Source organism: Pseudophryne corroboree, chromosome 8 (assembly GCF_028390025.1).
Source record: "Pseudophryne corroboree isolate aPseCor3 chromosome 8, aPseCor3.hap2, whole genome shotgun sequence".
NCBI lineage: Eukaryota > Metazoa > Chordata > Amphibia > Anura > Myobatrachidae > Pseudophryne > Pseudophryne corroboree.
In genome coordinates this window covers 387,942,453-387,965,306 of record NC_086451.1, presented here as the reverse complement: position 1 = coordinate 387,965,306, position 22,854 = coordinate 387,942,453, and the positions used below count along the sequence as shown (strand labels likewise).

At 46.4% G+C, this 22,854-nt stretch overlaps 1 protein-coding gene across 1 annotated transcript in view; it reads left to right on the top strand.

The window, feature by feature from the left end:
* SPTBN4 (spectrin beta, non-erythrocytic 4) overlaps positions 1-22,854 on the top strand; it is a 331,378-nt gene that overhangs the window by 228,849 nt on the left and 79,675 nt on the right. Inside the window, exons 21-22 of the mRNA XM_063937686.1 lie at positions 629-775; positions 8,784-9,047. Of these exons, the coding sequence (XP_063793756.1) occupies positions 629-775; positions 8,784-9,047 (411 nt within the window). The remainder of the gene's footprint in view (positions 1-628; positions 776-8,783; positions 9,048-22,854) is intronic.

Sequence of the window (22,854 nt, the reverse complement as noted above, 5' to 3'; positions counted from 1 at the left end):
ATTCCTGACCTCTCTCCCTCACCTGTCTGTTTTTCCATGCATTCCAGTTCTCAACACTCTCACCTTTTTTATAACGCATTTGATCATCTCTCATGTACTCTCTAATGATTTCATCCAGAGCCTCTCATCTGTCTCACCTATCTGGTTCTTTAGGCTTTCATGAACACTCTCTCTCACCTACCTCAGTGTCTCATCCATCCCTAGTACCTCTGTTACCTGGTCGCTCACATTCATCCATCTTTTTCCCTCACCTGTTTGTCTTTTTCTTTTCAATCTCTTTGCTGTCTCACCTGTCTGACCCTCTAGCACATTCCTCTCATCTCTCTGCATCTTGTCCATTTATGGTGTAATCTCTTTTTCATTTGCTATCCTTTCCCCCCCAGATTCTGTTTGTCTCCCAGTCCCTGTGATTTATTTACCTGTCCTGTGCATCTACCCTTACTGTCTTCTTCACACCTCCTCCCCATTACACAGTGAATAATGACACCAGGGGAGAACAGACCACTGCTTCTTGTCTCCTCTCCTACCTGCACTCACCCAAAGTAATTCTACAGAGGTGTCCCGGAGGCATGTTCTGTCCCTCAAAAATGGGCCCCTGTGCTCTCACCCTCATCTCTGTCCCCCACAGTTGGATGCCTGGATCTGTGAGAAAACACTGATGGCTCGGGACAACTCGCGGGACGGGTCTCAAAAACTCCACAAGAAATGGCTCAAGCACCAGGCGTTTACGGCTGAACTCTCTCAGAACAAGGGCTGGCTGGACAAAATTGAAAAGGTAAGGCGCTGGCTCCCAGAGTGCATAGACTATTGGATAGCGTCAAACTTTTAAGTGAGAACTAGTATTCTAGAACACATTGCTGTACACTTTGGGCCACATTTAGAGTTGCACGGAAGTGAACTTGTTCTTCGTAACTTTGCTTTTTGCACAGTGTTTGTTGTACTGTCCATACGCAACAACTTGTACCTGTAGTTTTATGGCCACTGACTCTGTACGAGGTAGATCAGGGGAATTCAGGTGTAAGTGGTGTACAGTAATGCCATGCAGGTTTAAGATGCTTCCTATTTCTTTAAACATACATGTTTAGATACGCATTATTGACAGTGTATTTCTGAGTGTCCATAAACCAGGTGCAACTTTATGGACTTATAGACCCAGATTTATCAAGCCTTGGAGAGTGATAAATTGCACGGAGATAAAGTACCAACCAATCAGCTCCTAACTGCACTGTTACAGGCTATGGGGCAGATGTATTAAGCCTGGAGACGGCATAAGGAAGTGATAAACCAGTGATATGTGCAAGGTGATAAACGCATCAGCCAATCACATCCTAACTGTTAATTTACATATTGAAGCTGATTGGCTGGTGCGTTATCACCTTGCACATATCACTGGTTTATCACTTCCTTATGCCTTCTCCAGGTTAATACATCTGCCCCAATGTTTGAAAAATAACAGTTAGAAGGTGATTGGTTTGTTACATTATCACCGTGTTATTTATCACTCTCCAAGGCTTGATAAATCTGGGCCATAGTTATGACTGACATATGTCAAATCTGTTTTAAGTTGAACATATTCTAAAATGCAATAAAATACAGATGTAAAATGCAAGTGTGCATGCAGATCTTTGCTCCTTGGGACAATTGTGTGCAACTCTAAGTGAGGCCCTTTTTGTGTATTTTTAAAAATGCCCAGTTCAATTTGACTGTGAATTAAATGTTGAAGATACTAAATGAATGCATCAAAATTATGTAATAGCGTTAACATAATATTAGTACTATGAGTTATGTGCATTTGGACTTCTATGTTTCTACGAGACACCTTGTGCTAAAGGGACAACATATACGTTCCAAAAATAGATTTTTTTTTTAAAGCAATATTTACCCCATAACATTTCAGAGATGTTTTGCCCAAAAGTGGTATAGTCAGGCACGTTTGGTGCTCTTTTCCATAACTGATTTATACTCATATTACAGTGCACCTGTTACCTTCATCCAGCATAGGCAAGCCATTCCACAGGCCACGCCAATGTTTGTAAGAATGCAGCCTAATATTACTGGGAATTACTGTAGTGACATCACTGAAACACTTGGGCAGCCATTTTGTTCTGTGAACCAATATTCATGAGACTTGAGCCAGTCAGTTCACTAGGAATACCTCATAACAGTGAGGTACATCATCAGCCATATAGGGGTCCAGGCAGTATTCAAGACAACGCTGCCCTTCAGTTCACTACAAACTGAGGTCCTCACCTTGTTCCTTGTGAAGTGATTGGCTGTGTACATGAAATGGCTGCCTTTGCCATGTGTAGATGACCATATTCTAATAAATGTCATGAGGTAATATGTGCATGGTTACGGCTGTATTTTTTACTGAACATCTACATAAAAATAAAGTGAATACGATCCTATTTATAAATAAAATATGGGACACACTGTTCTCCTAAGGTCAACATTTATTTATATCCAGCCTGTTTTTTGTCAGAAACGATAGATCTAGGGCCCTGCATCAAATGAATTAATGCCTGCGTGTGTAGCCAGTTTTCCAGTCCCTGTATTTGGAGGCAGAGCTGCAATGTATATTTGGTTACATCCGCAGTAGTTATTTGCTTAACTCCCATGATAGCTGTCCTAAATCCGGCAACATTTAATAACTTTAGCATTTTATGCTGTTGTGTGTGTGTGTACGGTTGTATACAAATGGCAATATGCTGCGTTGTCATGTTCATATAAAGATGGACCCAACACAAGTTGCCTGCCAGCTATATAGTGGCGAGGCTGTGTTGGCACTGCATACTGTTCTGCCAGGATGTTTTAGTAGATGCAGCACATTTTAAACTACGTTCATAGTTGGGGCACCTGCTTTGCCCATTGTGACTGGAAGGGTTTAGGTTTTGCTAGAGTTGTCTGTATTACTTCTATTTAAAGGATTAGCTCTTGGTATTTAACTCTTCAGACGGATGAAAAATATGCCAGTGCATTCTATTCCGGCGATTAGCATTCTGCTGCAGTACTAGTGTAAGCAAGTCTCGTTACTAAACTGCTATTCCCTCTTATAGCTGCAGCCATTGTTTACAGTTGTGCACCGTGTCCTGATTGGAGGTCAGGAATAGTACTGACTAGATGTAGACCGAACCCAAGAGCTGACAATTTAATGTTTGCTGCTAAAAAAACATCTCCCAGAGACAAGCAGAGCAGTTTTAGCACCTGGATTTTGATGCAAACAATAATAAGCCATATTCCTCAACATAATACACATAAATCTGATGAAAAAACAAGAGTGTGATTGACAGATCTAACTGTTGTTCTGCTGTTATTACTGGTTCCTTTTCTGTTTAACCTCATTGCTCAATATATACCAGACACTACAGTACTAGATGTTATTAACAAGTAGCGATAGTGTATATGTGTATATTCCATATGATTGTAGCCTGCGACACAGCCAGCTGGTAACTGCACATAGCACAAAGGAGACTCTAACACTTAGTCACAAGGACCTAATAGCACATTGCCCATTTCATTCCGGTGTCATTTACATTATTTAAAAAAAATACAATAATTATTAGAACATTAGCATAAATTGTGAAACTCTTCTAATGTTGCGACGGGTCCAGCAACATCAGCCATCTTACAATCAGACAGGCTTACAAGCTTCTGGTGTTTGTGCCCTGGAGGTTCACACAAATGTACCGTCATGTAAAATATTGTGTATATAACAGTACTCATACATTTTGTGTAATAAATTATCTGCCAATGCTACATATAAAATATTGGGGATTATTTTGTTTCTAATGTCACCATGCAGTTATTTTAATTTACTCTCAAATAATGCAATGGCTAATGAGCTTAAATATGACGTGGGGTATATGAAAGGTTTGCACACCCTTATTTAGATTATATGGTAGCAGAGTATTTTCTCAGCACAAAAGAAGTAGATTGAAGTGGGCAGTAAGGGGGGGCCCTCACTGGGATGTGACCTGGTCACACAAGTTACGAGATGCTTTGGAATCAGTAAACTGGTCAATACTGTCTTATTGTAATTATTTCTAATTACTGTCACATTATATGGTGCTAGCGGGATGACCCAGATATCTTGAATTCAGGCGTGTCACACGCGTGTGACATATTATATACTTCCAGGCATACCTTGGAGTGGCTTATCTCAGCTTCTGCAGCCAAGCACAATTTGCATTAAACCCGATTATTTTGCACCCTTTCCCTGAAAGAATTTAACAGGATGAAATTTGGGCGTAACAGAGTAAAATATCAGATTCTAATCCCTGTGCTGCACAAATCAGCTACTAACGTGTTTTGTGGGGAGTCCAGTGTGACATATGATTTACCTTCCCTGCTAACCTAACCAGAGGAATATCTAATCTGACCAAATATCTATCACTCACATAACAGAGTGATGAGCTGATTGTGACATCACTAACCTAGCAGGGATAAGAGACCTGAGATAACCTGTCATATGCATGTAGCAAGGAGTATAAACCTAATGTATAAGTTATAGTATGGCAGTACAGACAGTGTAAAGGTTAGCATTACTGACTCACAGCACTGAGGTCATAAATTAGATTACCATCATGGACCTAACTGTGTGGAGTTTGTATATTCTCCCAGTGCTTGCTTGGGTGTACTACGATTTCTCCCACAATCCAAAAATATACTGGTAGGTTAATTGTGTGTGTGTATACTGTTCATGTGTTTAATGCAGACTAGACGGCCCAAGTGGTTCTTATCTGCCGTCATAGTTCTATGATTCAGTATTGACATAACTACCTTGCACTAATTTAAAGGCTTAAACTACTTCTACAAACAGGTATAATAGAGGGAGAAAGAGAAATAACTAGTCACAGACTTTACAGAGACGGCGGATATACCTCGACCAGCCTGTAAAAGATATATAAATTCTATATGTAGAAATTACCAGTCGCTGACTTTATACAGATTTCATTTTGAATAAATGGTGTCAGCTGGGACAGGATAGGAATTCCGAATCTAGCCAGATGTCAGCATGGTCACACATTGGTCAGGAATCCCGGATCTAGTCACATGTCAGCATGGTCACACTTTGGTCAGGAATCCCGGATCTAGTCACATGTCAGCATGGTCACACATTGGTCAGGAATCCCGGATCTAGGGGGTCATTCCGAGTTGTTCGCTCGCAAGCGGATTTTAGCAGATTTGCTCATGCTAAGCCGCCGCCTACTGGGAGTGAATCTTAGCATCTTAAAATTGCGAACGATGTATTCGCAATATTGCGATTACACACCTCGTAGCAGTTTCTGAGTAGCTCCAGACTTACTCGGCATCTGCGATCATTTCACTGCTTGTCGTTCCTGGTTTGACGTCACAAACACACCCAGCGTTCGCCCAGACACTCCTCCGTTTCTCCGGCCACTCCTGCGTTTTTTCCGGAAACGGTAGCGTTTTTTCCCACACGCCCATAAAACGGCCTGTTTCCGCCCAGTAACACCCATTTCCTGTCAATCACATTACGATCGCCAGAACGATGAAAAAGCCGTGAGTAAAAATCCTAACTGCATAGCAAATTTACTTGGCGCAGTCGCAGTGCGGACATTGCGCATGCGCATTAAGCGGAAAATCGCTGCGATGCGAAGATTTTTACCGAGCGAACAACTCGGAATGACCCCCCTAGTCACATGTCAGCATGGTCACACATTGGTCAGGAATTCGGGATCTAGTCACACGTCAGCATAGTCACACATTGGTCAGGAATCCCGGATCTAGTCAAACGTCAGCATGGTCACACTTTGGTCAGGAATCCCGGATCTAGTCAGACGTCAGCATAGTCACACATTGGTCAGGAATCCCGGATCTAGTCACATGTCAGCATGGTCACACATTGGTCAGGAATCCCGGATCTAGTCACATGTCAGCATGGTCACACATTGGTCAGGAATTCGGGATCTAGTCACACGTCAGCATAGTCACACACTGGTCAGGAATCCCGGATCTAGTCAGACGTCAGCATGGTCACACATTGGTCAGGAATCCCGGGTCTAGTCAGGCGTCAGCATGGTCAAACATTGGTCAGGAATCCCGGATCTAGTCACATGTCAGCATGGTCACACATTGGTCAGGAATCCCGGATCTAGTCACACATCAGAATGGTCGCACACTGGTCAGGAATTCGGGATCTAGTCACATGTCAGCATGGTCACACACTGGTCAGGATTCCCGCATCTAGACACATGTCAGCATAATCACACACTGGTTAGGATCCCGGATCTAGTCACATGTCGGCATGGTCACACACTGGTTAGGGATCCAGGATCTAGTCACATGGCAGCATGGTCACACATTGGTTAAGATTCCCCGATCTAGTCACATGGCAGCAAGGTCATACATTGGTTAAGATTCCCCGATCTAGTCACATGGCAGCATGGTCATACGTTGGTTAAGATTCCCCGATCTAGTCGCATGGCAGCATGGTTGATTCTATTTCGGAGTGGGAGAAGGGACCTTCTGATGTTTCAAGGGGAGGAGACACGTCACCAGGGGAGGAGCTACGGGCGAACAGGGTACCCGAAAAGTACGCTCGCCACCTGATTACTAAAGGTAATAGTTGGTGGCGTGGACAGTAGAGCAACTATCCCGCTGGCCTAGCTCCTCCCCCTTGTGTCGTGGCTCCTCCCCCTGACGGAAAAGGTCCCTTAGGCCACTTGGATCTAGCATCAACCATGGCAGCATGGTCATACATTGGTTAAGATTCCCCGATCTAGTCACATGGCAGCATGGTCATACATTGGTTAAGATTCCCCGATCTAGTCACATGGCAGCATGGTCATACATTGGTTAAGATTCCCCGATCTAGTCACATGGCAGCATGGTCATATACTGGTCAGAAATCCTGGATCTAGTCACACGTCAGCATGGTCACACACTGGTCAACAATCCAAGATCTAGTCACATGTCAGCATGGTCACACCCTGGTCAGGAATCCCAGATCTAGTAACATGTCAGCATGGTCACACACTGGTTAGGAATCCAGGATCTAGTCACACGACAGCATGGTCACACACTGGTTAGGAATCCAGGATCTAGTCACACGTCAGCATGGTCACACACTGGTCAGAAATCCAGGATCTAGTCACACCTCAGCAGATTAATACACTGGCCAGGAATCCCAGATCTAGTCTCACGTCAGCATGGTCACACCATGGTCAGGAATCCCGGATCCAGTAACATGTCAGCATGGTCACACATTGGTTAAGAATCCCATATTGTCACATGTCGGCATGGACACACGCCAGCTGAAAATCTTGATTCTAGTAATTTGCTAGCTTGGCCACACACTGGCTAATTATCCAGATCTAGTCACATGTCAGCAGTTCCCCACCAGAAATCCTTGGTCTTGTGCCTTGTCGGCAAATAAAGGACATTATTTTACCATTTGTAGTCACGGCAGTAAACACATACAGTGGTTCCTAATAGTGATGAGCGAGGTTCGGTTTTACTCGGTTTTACTCGGTTTTACTCGGTTCTCAAAACGGCATCTTATTGGCTATCCAAAACACGTGACATCCGTGAGCCAATAAGATGCCGTTTTGAGAACCGAGTAAAACCGAGTAAAACCGAACCCGCTCATCACTAGTTCCTAATCCCATATAGTCACATGCGCGCCTATCTGGTCACATACCAGTCACATATCACATACCAGTTAAATCTCACTGGTCTAGTCACATGTCAGTATTGTAACATAGTGATAGATCACCTCGGTTCTATTCCACAGGTAGCCTCCCCTAGTTTATTTAATAACCATTTTTGGCTAGTCACATGCTAACAAGGCCAGACACCAGTGAGACACACATGGTCATGTGTGCGAGGTCCCACGCCATTAGTCACACACATGCACACATCAGCTATGTACAGTGGGCCTATTTCATGTTTGTATGCCAATTCCGATGTACAGCAGACTGCACATGTGCCGCGCTCGCACTGACATTTTATATGCAGAGTGATTGATAAGAAGGGACCGTTTGGAGGAGTTAATATGGGAGTGGAGGCAAAAACGCAGGCGTGTCATGGCCGTATTCGAGGCGTGTATCTGCCTTCAGCTTTGATCATGTACATATAGAAATATGGCGCTACTGCCGCTGCCAGTCTGCGTAGCCATAGGTCAACCTATGAAGTCGATGTTCCTTATTATTGCGTTGGTGATGCGTTTGAGTATGGAGGACTTTGCGTTGGCTCCGCTGGGTGTCTATCGTCTATCCTTGGTGGCAGCTTTACTTACGATGTTTGGTGGTTCCGTAACCTAGAAAACGCAGCTGTGGATGCATCTGCATACAAACATGAATTAGGTCCAATTTCTCTAGAAGCCAATTGACCTACCAGTATATGTCTCACTGTGGGTGGTGCCTAAGCTCCCAGAGAGAAAACAAGTTTACATGGGGAGAACATACAAACTCTCCCCAGTATCTTGGTTGCAACTGAACCCATTAATTATAAAGCAGGTTCCCTGCCTGAGCACAGGTATCTGATTCAGCTTACTTTTCCCCAGGCTGCTGCACTCTGGCCAATAAAGGCTACAGGACGTTGCTGCCTCCTACTGGTGGCCATCTGGTTATAACTGCATTGGTCCAATTCATAACGCACACGCACTAAATGATAGGTGTTTCTAGGTAAGGGAAATGTTATATGGAGATTATGGTTCATGGGAAAGTTGCACATATGCATTTATCTTAAAATCATATTCTTGAAAACTACGCATATGGGAAACCCACTAGAACATATTTTTTGGGATTATTCTTGCACAGGAAGGTCACCAACTCATCCAAGAAAAGCCAGAGTTGGCCGGTGTGGTGAAGAAGAAGCTTGAAGAGATCCGTCAGTGTTGGGTGGAGCTCGAATCCAGTACTCAAGCCAAAGCCCAGCAACTCTTCCAGGCCAATAAGGCCGACCTGGTGGTGCAAAATTATACAGACATTGGAAAGAGACTCTATAGGCTGGAAGAGCAACTTCAGCCAGTGGAACCCTTACCTGACATTACCGTGGTCAATGATCAGCTCAAAAAGCTAGAGGTAAGTCTGACTTGTCTCCGAGGTACAATGTTTGCAATGAGCTGGTACCTCGTCTCCTAAATGATATCCTATTGGAACTTACACATAACTAATTTTATGCTGGATATTGACAGATTTGATTGTTTTGTGGTTTGTCTTTCATGATCATGGGCATTTGAGTTACAATACAGTTGATCAAGCTTCTCATTAAGTGGATAATCTTGGGCACCAGGTCCTATGAATAGCAGTTTATTTTGCCACCCTGACCTTTAGTTATCTGGACATTTCTTTGTTTGTTTGAGACCTAGGTCAACCGGTGTACCAGTTCATTTTGGCACCAGGTCACATGGGCACTATTTCATTTGGCTGCCAATATTAGACTTGGGGATTAAGACACCAATTTGTTTTTATATTTAGGCTTCAGTTAGTTTGGGTACCAGATGGTTTGGGTTCCAAATAATTTGTTCATCACCAGATCACTTCATCATTTTGGCACCAGTGTTTATAGGCTCCGTTCTTATATCAATATTAAACTAATGGGGACTTGGGTTACAGATTGTGACCTGGAATTAGGAATTTGGGTTTGTGACTGTGTTTAGGTAATAAGATCTAGAGAAAGGGATTGGACACTGGGATTAGGAATGAATGTAATAAACTGAACCCTAAATTACATTTCTGCCTACCTTCCTATTAGGATGTGAATTGGGTTTGAAGAATACGTACTCTTTTCCCCTTAGTGCAGTGTACTTAAAATAAGCCAAGATTAAAAATTAAAAACACACAGATTTACTGCTCATTTTAAAAACATCAGGGCACAGGTAACCAAGCACGATCTGCCATCATGCATTCCGCTGCAACGTGACACCTAGTACTGTGGTTAATGCTATTTTCTAAATGAGCTAATTGCACCTCTCACCACGCTGCCGGACAGGGCGATGTAATGACATGTAATGACATGGGTAGACCACCCTAGCTCTTCATGTCACAATACTTTCCAGGTCAGCATGGAGATGTTTAGTTCCCCTAGTGGTAGCACCAACTGACTTCTACACAGGTTTACCTTCTCCCCACTGTATCTCCCTACACAGATCTACCTTTCTGCAGCAGGGTACACTGGTATTCCACAGGGAATAACATCGGGGTGTAGAGTTGGATCTTGATCCGAAGCACCAACAGGCTAAAGCTTTGACTGTTCCCAGGATGCACTGCACCACCGCCTCCTCTATAGCCCCGGTTTCAGGCACTGGAGCTCACTTTGTAAGTTGGTGCCTGAAGTGCAGGTCACTAACAGGTAGGCCTGCGCTAGGCAGCCCTGAAAAGAGCTTTTTAGAAGACTTCAAGGGCCGCAGCACTTTCTATGTCTTTATGACATGCTGTGCTGTGGCTCCATCACCTCCCTCAGCAGCGCTGCATACTCCCACGGCCGGGTTCCCGGGTACTTGCAGCGGAGACACACCGGTTTTCAGGCACACCACCACTGTCACTCTCCAGGATTGTGTGGTTGCACTAAAGGGAAGAGGTAAGAGGGTCCCCCAGGCGGGACCCGCCGGGCAAATCTCGATCCGGACGCGGTCCCAGGAGATGGACTGCGTCACTGGAGTGGACACTGTGTCGCACAGGGACCCCACTATATCCACCAGGGCAAGGCGCACAGGTCAGATTTATTAAAATCCGTTTATAAAAGGCTCCACAGTACCCGGTGGTGAAGTCCAGCAGAGGGGATAAGGCACTGACCTGTAGCCCCTCCCCCAGCTCCGGGCGCCATCTACTGCTGGTGTTCCCGCCCTGGAGCTGCATCTCTCTCTCTCCCTCACTGCCTGAAGAGATTTGGCGCCATTACATAGCTGGGCTGATCTCTGGGACTGCTGGGCACTGTCTCCTCTGTAAATCTGCCTGTATCATCAGCGCTGTGCATTTACAGACACTTAAGTATTCTACATTTTAGACAGTGTTAGTTAAGAACAAGTGTACTGCTACCTGAATATTTAGTACAAGTATTCTGTGATATACATCCAGTATCTATTGTGCATTGTTATATCTGTATACATACATACCTATATGTAATTACTAGTCCAGTGCAGTATTATTGTTTATATGTAATAATTCCTGCATTGTACCTGTGACTGAGTGTGCCTTTAGCTGCTGTGTGGATTCCATTCTTGTGTATCACACGTTTTGCTGTCTCTATATTCTGTACCCTGGGGAAACTAGGTGCGTCAGGGTTTCATAGAATATATAGTGCTACACAGGGTATTGTATTTCTCACTGTGTTTTTCAGTCACCCCACACCACTTAAATCCTCTGTGCTCTGTATTTACTGTCACATAACACAGGGGATTATTTGCTGTTTTTTGTGTTTGTCTGCCTATATTGTACTAAGGCTACATCCCATATAATGTCTGCTACACAGGGCGGGACATCCACGGACACTCCTGCATCATGCAGTACTGTCGTCACGGATTCACCAGTGGGGGAAGTGTTAGCTGCTGCTTCAGGCGCTGGGGGTCATATGCTGACTACGCTTGTAACGTGTCTTACGCCCCCTGTGGGGCCTCCCGTGCCCTTACAGCCACATATTGTCCCTGTAGTTAATCCGCCATGGGCGGATGCTTTGTCTACCCAGTTACAGCAATTAAATCAGACTTTGGTTAGACAAAAGTCCACCCCACGTTCCTCTAGGGCCAAGGGGTCATCTAAGCGGGCCATTTCTTCCTCACAATCCACTAATATTTCAGATAATTCTTCCGATGAGGAATCTACAACCCAGGTTGATGTTTCTGACCTTGTGGAGGCTATCAAACTGATTCTCCAAATAGATGATGACATTGAGCCTCCTGTTACATCTAAGAAACCTGATAAGTTTAAACGTCAGAAGGTTACTAAAGTAGTTTTACCACATTCTGACCTTTTATTTGACATACGTCCGGAATCCTGGTCATCTCTAGGAAAGAAGTTTTCCCTGTCTTAATAGATGCTAGCTCATTATCCTATCCCTGCGGAGTTGAGTAACAAGTGGGAGACTCCACCGCCGGTGGACTCTCATGTCGCCTGTCTTGTGGTGTCATCTACTCTGCCTGTCACCACTGTCACCTCACTGAAGGAACCGACAGATAAGCGTGTGGAGGGATGCCTGAAGTCTATTTACACTCTTACCGGTGCTGTACATAGACCCGCTATGGAGGCCTCTTGGGCGGCAAAAGGAATTGAAGCATGGGTTCAGGCAATTGAGGATGAGCTACCTCAGGATTTTTCTGACACTGCCAGACAGCATCTGTCTCACATTACCACAGCCTCCCACTATATTCAGGAGGCGTCTTCTGAGGCAGGTGTAATAGCGGCCAAGGCGTCTGCTACGCATATACTATCTCGCTGAATTCTGTGGTTAAGGTCCTGGAAGGTGGACCTAGACTCCAAAAAGACCTTGGAGGTGCTCCCTTTTAAGGGAGACATCCTATTTGGAGAGGATCTTAATAAGATTGTGATTGACTTGGCGTCTGCTAAGACTGCATTCCTGCCAAGTACTAATCCTTCTGCACCGAAGGCAAAGAGTATTAATTTTCATTCCTTTCGAACTTCAGGAAAAACAAAGGGTCAGGCGTACCCGAGACAGGCTCATACTTCCAAAACCACTAAGCCCAAAACAAAACAGTCTTGGGCCGCCTGTCAGCCTGCTTCCAAAAAAGACAAGCCTGCTTCATGATGGGGGGGGGGGCCTCCCCCTGGGGGACCCCAGGGTGGGAGGCCAACTTCTACAGTTCGCCCAGGCCTGGTTAAAGACCACTTCAGACGCCTGGGTGCGGGAAGTTGTCTCTCATGATCATGGGCATTTGAGTTTCAATACAGTTGATCAAGCTTCTCATTAAGTGGATAATCTTGGGCACCAGGTCCTATGAATAGCAGTTTATTTTGCCACCCTGACCTTTAGTTATCTGGACATTTCTTTGTTTGTTTGAGACCTAGGTCAACCGGTGTACCAGTTCATTTTGGCACCAGGTCACATGGGCACTATTTCATTTGGCTGCCAATATTAGACTTGGGGATTAAGACACCAATTTGTTTTTATATTTAGGCTTCAGTTAGTTTGGGTACCAGATGGTTTGGGTTCCAAATAATTTGTTCATCAACCAGATCACTTCATCATTTTGGCACCAGTGTTTATAGGCTCCGTTCTTATATCAATATTAAACTTATGGGGACTTGGGTTACAGATTGTGACCTGGAATTAGGAATTTGGGTTTGTGACTGTGTTTAGGTAATAAGATCTAGAGAAAGGGATTGGACACTGGGATTAGGAATGAATGTAATAAACTGAACCCTAAATTACATTTCTGCCTACCTTCCTATTAGGATGTGGATTGGGTTTGAAGAATACGTACTCTTCCCCCTAGTGCAGTGTACTTAAAATAAGCCAAGATTAAAAATTAAAAACACACAGACTTACTGCTCATTTTAAAAACATCAGGGCACAGGTAACCAAGCACGATCTGCCATCATGCATTCTGCTGCAACGTGACACCTAGTACTGTGGTTAATGCTATTTTCTAAATGAGTTAATTGCACCCCTCACCACGCTGCCGGACAGGGCGATGTAATGACATGTAATGACATGGGTAGACCACCCTATTTTTTATGCTGAAAATTCCTAGGACCCCAGGCTAGCTCTTCATGTCACAATACTTTCCAGGTCAGCATGGAGATGTTTAGTTCCCCTAGTGGTAGTACCAACTGACTTCTACACAGGTTTACCTTCTCCCCACTGTATCTCCCTACACAGATCTACCTTTCTGCAGCAGGGTACACTGGTATTCCACAGGGAATAACATCGGGGTGTAGAGTTGGATCTTGATCCGAGGCACCAACAGGCTAAAGCTTTGACTGTTCCCAGGATGCACTGCACCACCGCCTCCTCTATAGCCCCGGCTCCAGGCACTGGAGCTTACTTTGGAAGTTGGTGCCTGCAGTGCAGGTCACTAACAGGTAGGCCTGCGCTAGGCAGCCCTGAAAAGAGCTTTTTAGAAGACTTCAAGGGCCGCAGCACTTTCTATGTCTTTATGACATGCTGTGCTGTGGCTCCATCACCTCCCTCAGCAGCGCTGCATACTCCCACGGCCGGGTTCCCGGGTACTTGCAGCGGAGACACACCGGTTTTCAGGCACACCACCACTGTCACTCTCCAGGATTGTGTGGTTGCACTAAAGGGAAGAGGTCCTATTTGGAGAGGATCTTAATACGATTGTGATTGACTTGGCGTCTGCTAAGACTGCATTCCTCCCAAGTACTAATCCTTCTGCACCGAAGGCAAAGAGTATTACTTTTCATTCCTTTCGAACTTCAGGAAAAACAAAGGGTCAGGCGTACCCGAGACAGGCTCGTACTTCCAAAACCACTAAGCCCAAAACAAAACAGTCTTGGTCCGCCCGTCAGCCTGCTTCCAAACAAGACAAGCCTGCTGCATGATGGGGGGGGCCCCCAGGGTGGGAGGCCAACTTCTACAGTTCGCCCAGGCCTGGTTAAAGACCACTTCAGACGCCTGGGTGCGGGAAGTTGTCTCTCATGGGGTACGCAATCTCTTTCAAGAGACGTCCCCCTCGCCAGTTCTGTTCAATGGTTATCCCCTCGGATCTGTTGAAAGCGCAAGCTCTACACCAGGTTGTACAATCCCTCCTCGAAACAGGAGTGGTAGTGCCAGTACCTCTGTCCCAGAGAGGCAGGGGATACTATTCGACCCTGTTTCTAGTTCCGAAACCGAGTGGGTCTTTCCGGCCTATCCTCAACCTCAAATCATTGAACAAGTTTGTAAGAGTGTCCAAATTCTGTATGGAAACTGCGCTCTATTGTGCTGGCCATGGAACCCGAGGACTATATGGTATCCCTGGACATGCAGGATGCTTACCTGCACATACCTATTGCCATTTTGCATCAGCAAAATATGCGGTTTGCTTTTGGCAACTTAATTTTCCGTTCCAGGCTCTGCCATTTGGACTGACCACGGCACCTCGGATTTTCACCAAGGTCATGGCCGTGATGACGGCTTTTCTCCGTCGTCAGGGGATCAGGATTCTGCCGTATCTGGACGACTTGCTGATTCTGGCGAACTCCCAAGATGTGCTCCTCAGTGAACTGGAGATGTCGGTCCAATTCCTACAAGCCCACGGGTGGCTCATCAATTGGAAGAAGTCCTCGCTGGTCCCTGCTTGGAACATGGTGCACCTGGGGGCGCTGCTGGACACACACTGCCAAAGACTGTTTCTGTCTCCAGAGAAGGTCCTGAAACTTCTGGAAAAGATCAGATGCTTCCTCTCTCGCCAGAGAGTGTCAATACACTCGGCGATGCGAGTACTAGGCCTCATGGTGTTGGCTTTCGACATGGTAGAGTACGCTCAATTTCATTCCCGCCGTCTGCAGAGGTTAATCCTTTCCAAATGGGACGGCCTGCCTCATTGGATCAGGTCTCAAATGATCTCCTTGACTCCGGAGGTTCGTCTGTCACTGAGCTGGTGGCTACAGGACCAACAGTTGAGCAGGGGCCGTCCCTTCTGGATCTCCAACTGGGTCCTCCTGACAATGGATGCCAGTCTGCAAGGTTGGGGCGCGGTGTTGGAGCAACACTCTCTACAGGGTCGGTGGACCAAGGAGGAATCTCTCCTACCGATAAACATTCTGGAATTGCGGGCAGTGTTCAATGCGTTGACACTGGCCCTGCCTCTGGTACAGAACAGGCCTGTTCAAGTACAGTCAGACAACGCCACCACGGTGGCGTACATAAATCATCAAGGCGGCACTCGAAGCTGCATGGCAATGATGGAAGTGTCAAAAATCCTCCAATGGACGGAACGCCATCTACCAGCCATATCGTCAGTGTTCATTCCGGGAGTCCTCAGGACGTGCACGCCGGAGAGTGGAGTCTTCATCGGGAAGTCCTTCAACTCCTAGTGGACAAGTGGGGCCTTCCAGATGTAGACCTGATGGCGTCTCGACACAATCACAAGATTCCGGTTTTCGGAACAATGACAAGGGATCCTCAAGCAGCGTTTTTGGATGCACTGGCAATTCCATGGAACTTTCGGCTGCCATACGTGTTCCCTCCAGTGTCACTTCTGCACAGGGTAATACGGAAGTTCAAGCAAGAAAGAGGAATACAACTTCTAGTCGCTCCAGCGTGGTCCAGACGGCATTGGTTCTCAGACCTGCAGGGTCTCTCCATAGAGCATCCTCTTCTACTTCCTCAACGCCCAGACCTCCTCGTTCAGGGCCCTTGTGTCTACCCGGACCTGGCAAGACTGGCTTTGATGGCTTGGCTCTTGAAGCATCACTCCTGCGAGCAAAAGGATTCTCTGAGACGGTCATGCAAACTAGGTTTAAAGCCCGTAAACCAGCTTTGGCTCGGATTTATTACAGGGTCTGGAATTCTTACTTCACATGGTGTGCGGCTAAGAATTATGATGCATATACTTTCAAGACTTCCAGACCTTGCCTTTCTTCAACAAGACCTAGACTTGGGCCTTCGTCTGGCCTTCCTCAAGGTTCATATATCTGCCTTGTGAATGTGGTTTTAGAGAAAAATTGCGTCTCTTCCTGACATTCACACTTTCACTCAGGGTGTTCTACGGATTCAACCTCCCTATGTCCCTCTTGTGGCTCCATGGGATCTGTCTGTTGTCTAAAATGCCCTGCAAGAGTCTCCATTTGAACCTCTTGAGTCTGTGGACCCTAAATGCCTTACGCTTAAGGTCGTATTTCTGTTGGCTATTGCCTCTGCTAGGAGTGTGTCGGACTTAGGCGCTTTGTCCTGTCGTCCACCCTTTCTGTTTTTTCACCGTAACCGGGCTGTTCTTCGCCCTGGTTATTTGCCTAAGGTGGTATCATCTTTTCACCTTAACCAGTAGATTGTGGTTCCGACCTTCATCTGGGTATGTCCTCCCCAGAAAGATCTTTGGATGTGGTTCGGGCTCTTTCGTGTTTATGTGGAGAGGACTGCCTCTATCAGGAGGTCAGATTCCCTTTTGGTACTTTTTTGGTTTTCACAAACGTGGCTGACCTGCGAATAAGCAAACTTTGGCCAGATGGATTAGAATGGTGATTGCACAAGCTTATGCGCAGGCTGGGCTCCCAGTTCCTGCCGCTATCAAGGCCCATTCTACTCGATCGGTTGGACCTTCTTGGGCGGCCTGCCATGGCGCGTCCACAGAACAATTGTGCAGGGTGGCTACGTGGTCCTATGTGAACACGTTCATCAGGTTCTATGCCTTTGATACTTCCACCTCCCAGGATGCTTCCTTTGGACGCCGGGTTCTTGTGCCCGTTAGAGTGCGTCCCCTCCCATGAGGAACTGCTTTGGGACATCCCCGATGTTATTCCCTATGGAAAACCAGTGTACCCCGCTGCAGAAAAGGAGATTTATGGTAGACTTCACATTGTTATAACTCTTTCTGTGAGGTACACTGGATTCTACAGGGCGCCCACGCTGACGCACTTAGCTTCTTTGGGTTTGTATGGCATTAGCCGCTAGTCCCTTCTCCTGTCGTGAGAATATAGTTCTATGTGACTAACATCTACCGTCTCTCATACCTGCTACTGCATTGGACTGGTTAACTAAACTGAGCTCCAGTGCCTGGAGGCGGGGCTATAGAGGAGGCGGTGCAGTGCATCCTGGGAACAGTTAAAGCTTTAGCCTGTTGGTGCCTCGGATCAAGATCCAACTCTACACCTCGATGTTATTCCATGTGGAATCCAGTGTTCCTCGCAGAAAGAGATTTAACAATGGTAAGCCTACCATAAATCTCCTTTTTTCCCCAGTGTATCTCATCTCCCTACACAGATCTACCTTGCTCTCCTCTCTATCTCCCCACACAGATCTACCTTCCTCCCACTATATCTCCCAACACAGATCTACCTTCCTCCCACTATATCTTCCAACACAGATCTACCTTCCTCCCACTATATATGCCCACACAGATCTGCATTCTATTTCTTCCCCACTGTATCTCCCTACACAGATCTACCTTCTCCCTGCTATATCTCCCTACACAGATCTACCTTCCCACCACTATATAACCTCATACAGATCTACCTTCCTCCCCACTATATATCTCCACACCTTCTCCCTACTATATGTCCCTACACAGATCTACCTTCCTCCCCACCGTATTTCCCTACACAGATCTACCTTCCTCCTCACTGTATCTCCCAAAACAGATTTACCTTCCTCCCTACACATATCTACCTTCCTCCCCACTATGTCTACCTACACAGATCTACCTTCCTCCCAACTGTATCTCCCCACATTGATCTACCTTCCTCCCGACTGTATCTCCCAATACAGATCTACCTTCCTCCCCACTAAATCTCCCTACACAGATCTACCTTCCTCCCCACTACATCTCCCTACACAGATCTACCTTCTTCCCCACTGTATCTCCCTACACAGATCTACCTTCCTTCCCACTGTATCCCTCAACACAAATCTATCTTCCTCCACACTGTATCTCCCTACACAGATCTTTCCTTCACCCCCTCCCCCTTCACCACCACCACCACCACCACCACTATGTCTCTCTACACCAGTGGTCTCCAACCTTAATTGGAGTGTGAGCTACTTTCGGAAAATAAAACCTCTGGAAGAGCTATCCCTTCCCCCCAATGTGTGCTCATACCTGTGAAAGTGGGTATGACCTCATAAATGTGGGTGTGGTCTCACAAAAGTGAGTGTGGCCTCGCAACAGTAATGCCCCCCATGCATAGTGCCAGATACACAAGTAATGCCCCCCCGCATAGTGCCAGATACACAAGTAATGCCCCCCAGCAGTTCCAGATACACAAATAATGCCCCCAGCAGTGCCAGATACACAAATAATGCCCCTCAGCAGTGCCAGATACACAAATAATGCCCCTCAGCAGTGCCAGATACACAAATAATGCCCTTCAGCAGTGCCAGATACACAAATAATGCCCTTCAGCAGTGCCAGATACACAAATAATGCCCCTCCAGATACACAAATAATGCCCCTCAGCAGTGCCAGATACACAAATAATGCCCCTCAGCAGTGCCAGATACACAAATAATGCCCCCTAGCAGTGCCAGATACACAAATAATGCCCATCAGCAGTGCCAGATACACAAATAATGCCCCCCAGCAGTGCCAGATACACAAATAATGCCCCTCAGCAGTGCTAGATACACAAATAATGCCCCCCAGCAGTGCCAGATACACAAATAATGCCCCCCAGCTGTGCCAGATACACAAATAATGCCCCTCAGCAGTGCCAGATACACAAATAATGCCCCCCAGCAGTGCCAGATACACAAATAATGCCCCCCAGCAGTGCCAGATACACAAATAATGCCCCCCCAGCCGTGCCAGATACACAAATAATGCACCTCAGTAGTGCCAAAACAAACTGTACAGTCACATTATGCTCTAATGTGCTCCATCAGTATACACATGCATTGTGCTGATTATTGCAGCCATTTCCACACCTATTTAGACTCTAAATAGGTGTGGTGATGGCTGCAAAAATCAGCACAATGCATATGTATACTGATGGAGCACATTGGAGCATAATGAGGATGTGTCACAGCCACATTATGCTTCATCAGTAATATACACGTGCATTTCTGCTGATTATTGCGGCTGTCACCACATACACACCACACACACAGAAGCCATGTATTATCACTATCACAGACTAAATGCTGCAAGCACTCCCCATTTCGAGGGTCCGGATGGAGTGGGGTGCGGGCTCCATGCAACTGCTCAGGAGCAAAGATGGAGGAGGTACTGTAATGGCGCCGCCAGCTCTCCAGCCATGTCCGGCCGCTCACAGCCGTGCATGCACACCGCCCACTCCCCGAGTCCCCATTCATGTCTATATGCCGGGCGAGCTACGCTGATTACAGCGGCGAGGTACCCGTCGCTCGCGAGCGGTGGGTTGGCGACCGCTGCTCTACACAGATCTACCTTCCTCTCCACTGTATCTCCCCACACAAATCTAACTTCCTCCCTACACAAATTTACCTTCTTCCCCACTGCATCTCCCAAAACAGATCTACTTTTTTCCCTACAAAGATCTACCTTCCTCCCCACTCTCTACCTAGACAGATTTACCTTCCTTCCTACTGTATCTCCCCACACAGATCTACCTTCCTCTCCACTGTATTTCCCAATACAGCTCTACCTTCCTCTCCTCTATGTCTACCTACACAGATCTGCCTTCCTACCCACTGTATCTTCCCACACAGATCTACATTCCTCCCAGCTGTACCTCCCTACATAGATCTACCTTCCTCCCAACTGTATCTCCCAAAACAGATCTAGCTTCCTCCCCACTGTATCTCCCAATACAGATCTACCTTCCTCCCCACTATATCTCCCTACACGAATCTATCTTCGACCCCACTGTATCTCCCCACAAAAATCTACCTTCTTCCCCACTATATCTCTCCACTCTGATCTACCGTCCTCTCCACTATCTCCCAATACAGATCTACCTTACTCCCTACACAGACCTATCTTCCGCCCACTGTATCTCCCAATACAGATCCGTCTTCCTCCATACACAGATCTACCTTCCTCCCTACTGTAGCTCCCCACACAGATCTACCTTCCTCCCCACTGTATCTCCCAATACAGATCTACCTTCCTTCCCACTGTATCTCCCAATACAGATCTACCTACTCCCTACACAGATCAACCTTCCTCCCCATTATGTCTACCTACACAGATCTACCTTCCCCCCACTATATCTCCCTACACAAAACTACCTTCTGCCCCACTGTATCTCCCCACACAGATCTACCTTCCTCTCACTATATATCCCCACACATATCTGCATTCTTCCCCACTGTATCTTCCTACACAGATCTACCTTTCCCCTGCTATATCTCCCTACACAGATCTACCTTCCTTCCCACTATATAACCTCATACAGATCTACTTTCCTCCCCACTATATATCTCCACACAGATCTACCTTCTCCCTACTATATCTCCCTACACAGATCTACCTTCCTGCCCACTGTATCCTCCTACACAGATCTACCTTCCTCCCTACTGTATCTCCCAATATAGATCTACCTCCCTCCCTACACATATCTACCTTCCTCCCCACTATGTCTACCTACACAGATCTACCTTCCTCCCAACGGTATCCCCCTACATTGATCTACCTTCCTCTCGACTGTATCTCCCAATACAGATTTACCTTCCTTTCCACTGTATCTCCCCACACAGATCTACCTTCCTCCACACTGTATCTCCCTACACAAATCTACCTTCCTCCCAACTGTATCTCCTTACATTGATCTACCGTCCTCCCGACTGTATCTCCCTACACAGATCTATCTTCCTCCCCCCCCCCCACTATATCTCTCTACACAGATCTACCTTCCTCCCAACTGTATCTCCTTACATTGATCTACCTTCCTCCCGACTGTATCTCCCGATACAGATCTACCTTCCTCCCCACTATATCTCTCTACACAGATCTACCTTCCTCACCACTGTATCTCCCTACACAGATCTACCTCCCCCCCCCACTATATCTCTCTACACATATCTACCTTCCTCTCCACTGTTTCTCCCCACACAGATCTGCCTTCCTCCCCTTCCTGCCCTGCAAGAGTCTCCATTTGAACCTCTTGAGTCTGTGGACCCTAAATGCCTTACGCTTAAGGTCGTATTTCTGTTGGCTATTGCCTCTGCTAGGAGTGTGTCGGACTTAGGCGCTTTGTCCTGTCGTCCACCCTTTCTGTTTTTTCACCGTAACCGGGCTGTTCTTCGCCCTGGTTATTTGCCTAAGGTGGTATCATCTTTTCACCTTAACCAGTAGATTGTGGTTCCGACCTTCATCTCTTCTGGTATGTCCTTCACAGAAAGATCTTTGGATGTGGTTCGGGCTCTTTCATGTTTATGTGGAGAGGACTGCCTCTATCAGGAGGTCAGATTCCCTTTTTGTACTTTTTGGTTTTCACAAACGTGGCTGACCTGCGAATAAGCAAAATTGGCCAGATGGATTAGAATGGTGATTGCACAAGCTTCCTCCCGACTGTATCTCCGAATGCAGATCTACCTTTCTCCCCACTAAATCTCCCTACACAGATCTACCTTCCTCCCCACTACATCTCCCTACACAGATCTACCTTCCTTCCCACTACATCTCCCTACACAGATCTACCTTCCTTCCCACTGTATCCCTCAACACAAATCTATCTTCCTCCCCACTGTATCTCCCTACACAGATCTTTCCTTCACCCCCCCCCCCCCCCCCCCTTCACCACCACCACCACTATGTCTCTCTACACCAGTGGTCTCCAACCTTAATTGGAGTGTGAGCTACTTTCGGAAAATAAAACCTCTGGAAGAACTATCCCTTCCCCCCAATGTGCGCTCATACCTGTGAAAGTGGTTATGACCTCATAAATGTGGGTGTGATCTCACAAAAGTGAGTGTGGCCTCGCAACAGTAATGCCCCCCTGCATAGTGCCAGATACACAAGTAATGCCCCCCGCATAGTTCCAGATACACAAGTAATGCCCCCCCCAGCAGTTCCAGATACAAATAATGCCCCCAGCAGTGCCAGATACACAAATAATGCCCCTCAGCAGTGCCAGATACACAAATAATGCCCCTCAGCAGTGCCAGATATACAAATAATGCCCTTCAGCAGTGCCAGATACACAAATAATGCCCTTCAGCAGTGCCAGACACACAAATAATGCCCCTCAGCAGTGCCAGATACACAAATAATGCCCCCTAGCAGTGCCAGATACACAAATAATGCCCATCAGCAGTGCCAGATACACAAATAATGCCCCCCAGCAGTGCCAGATA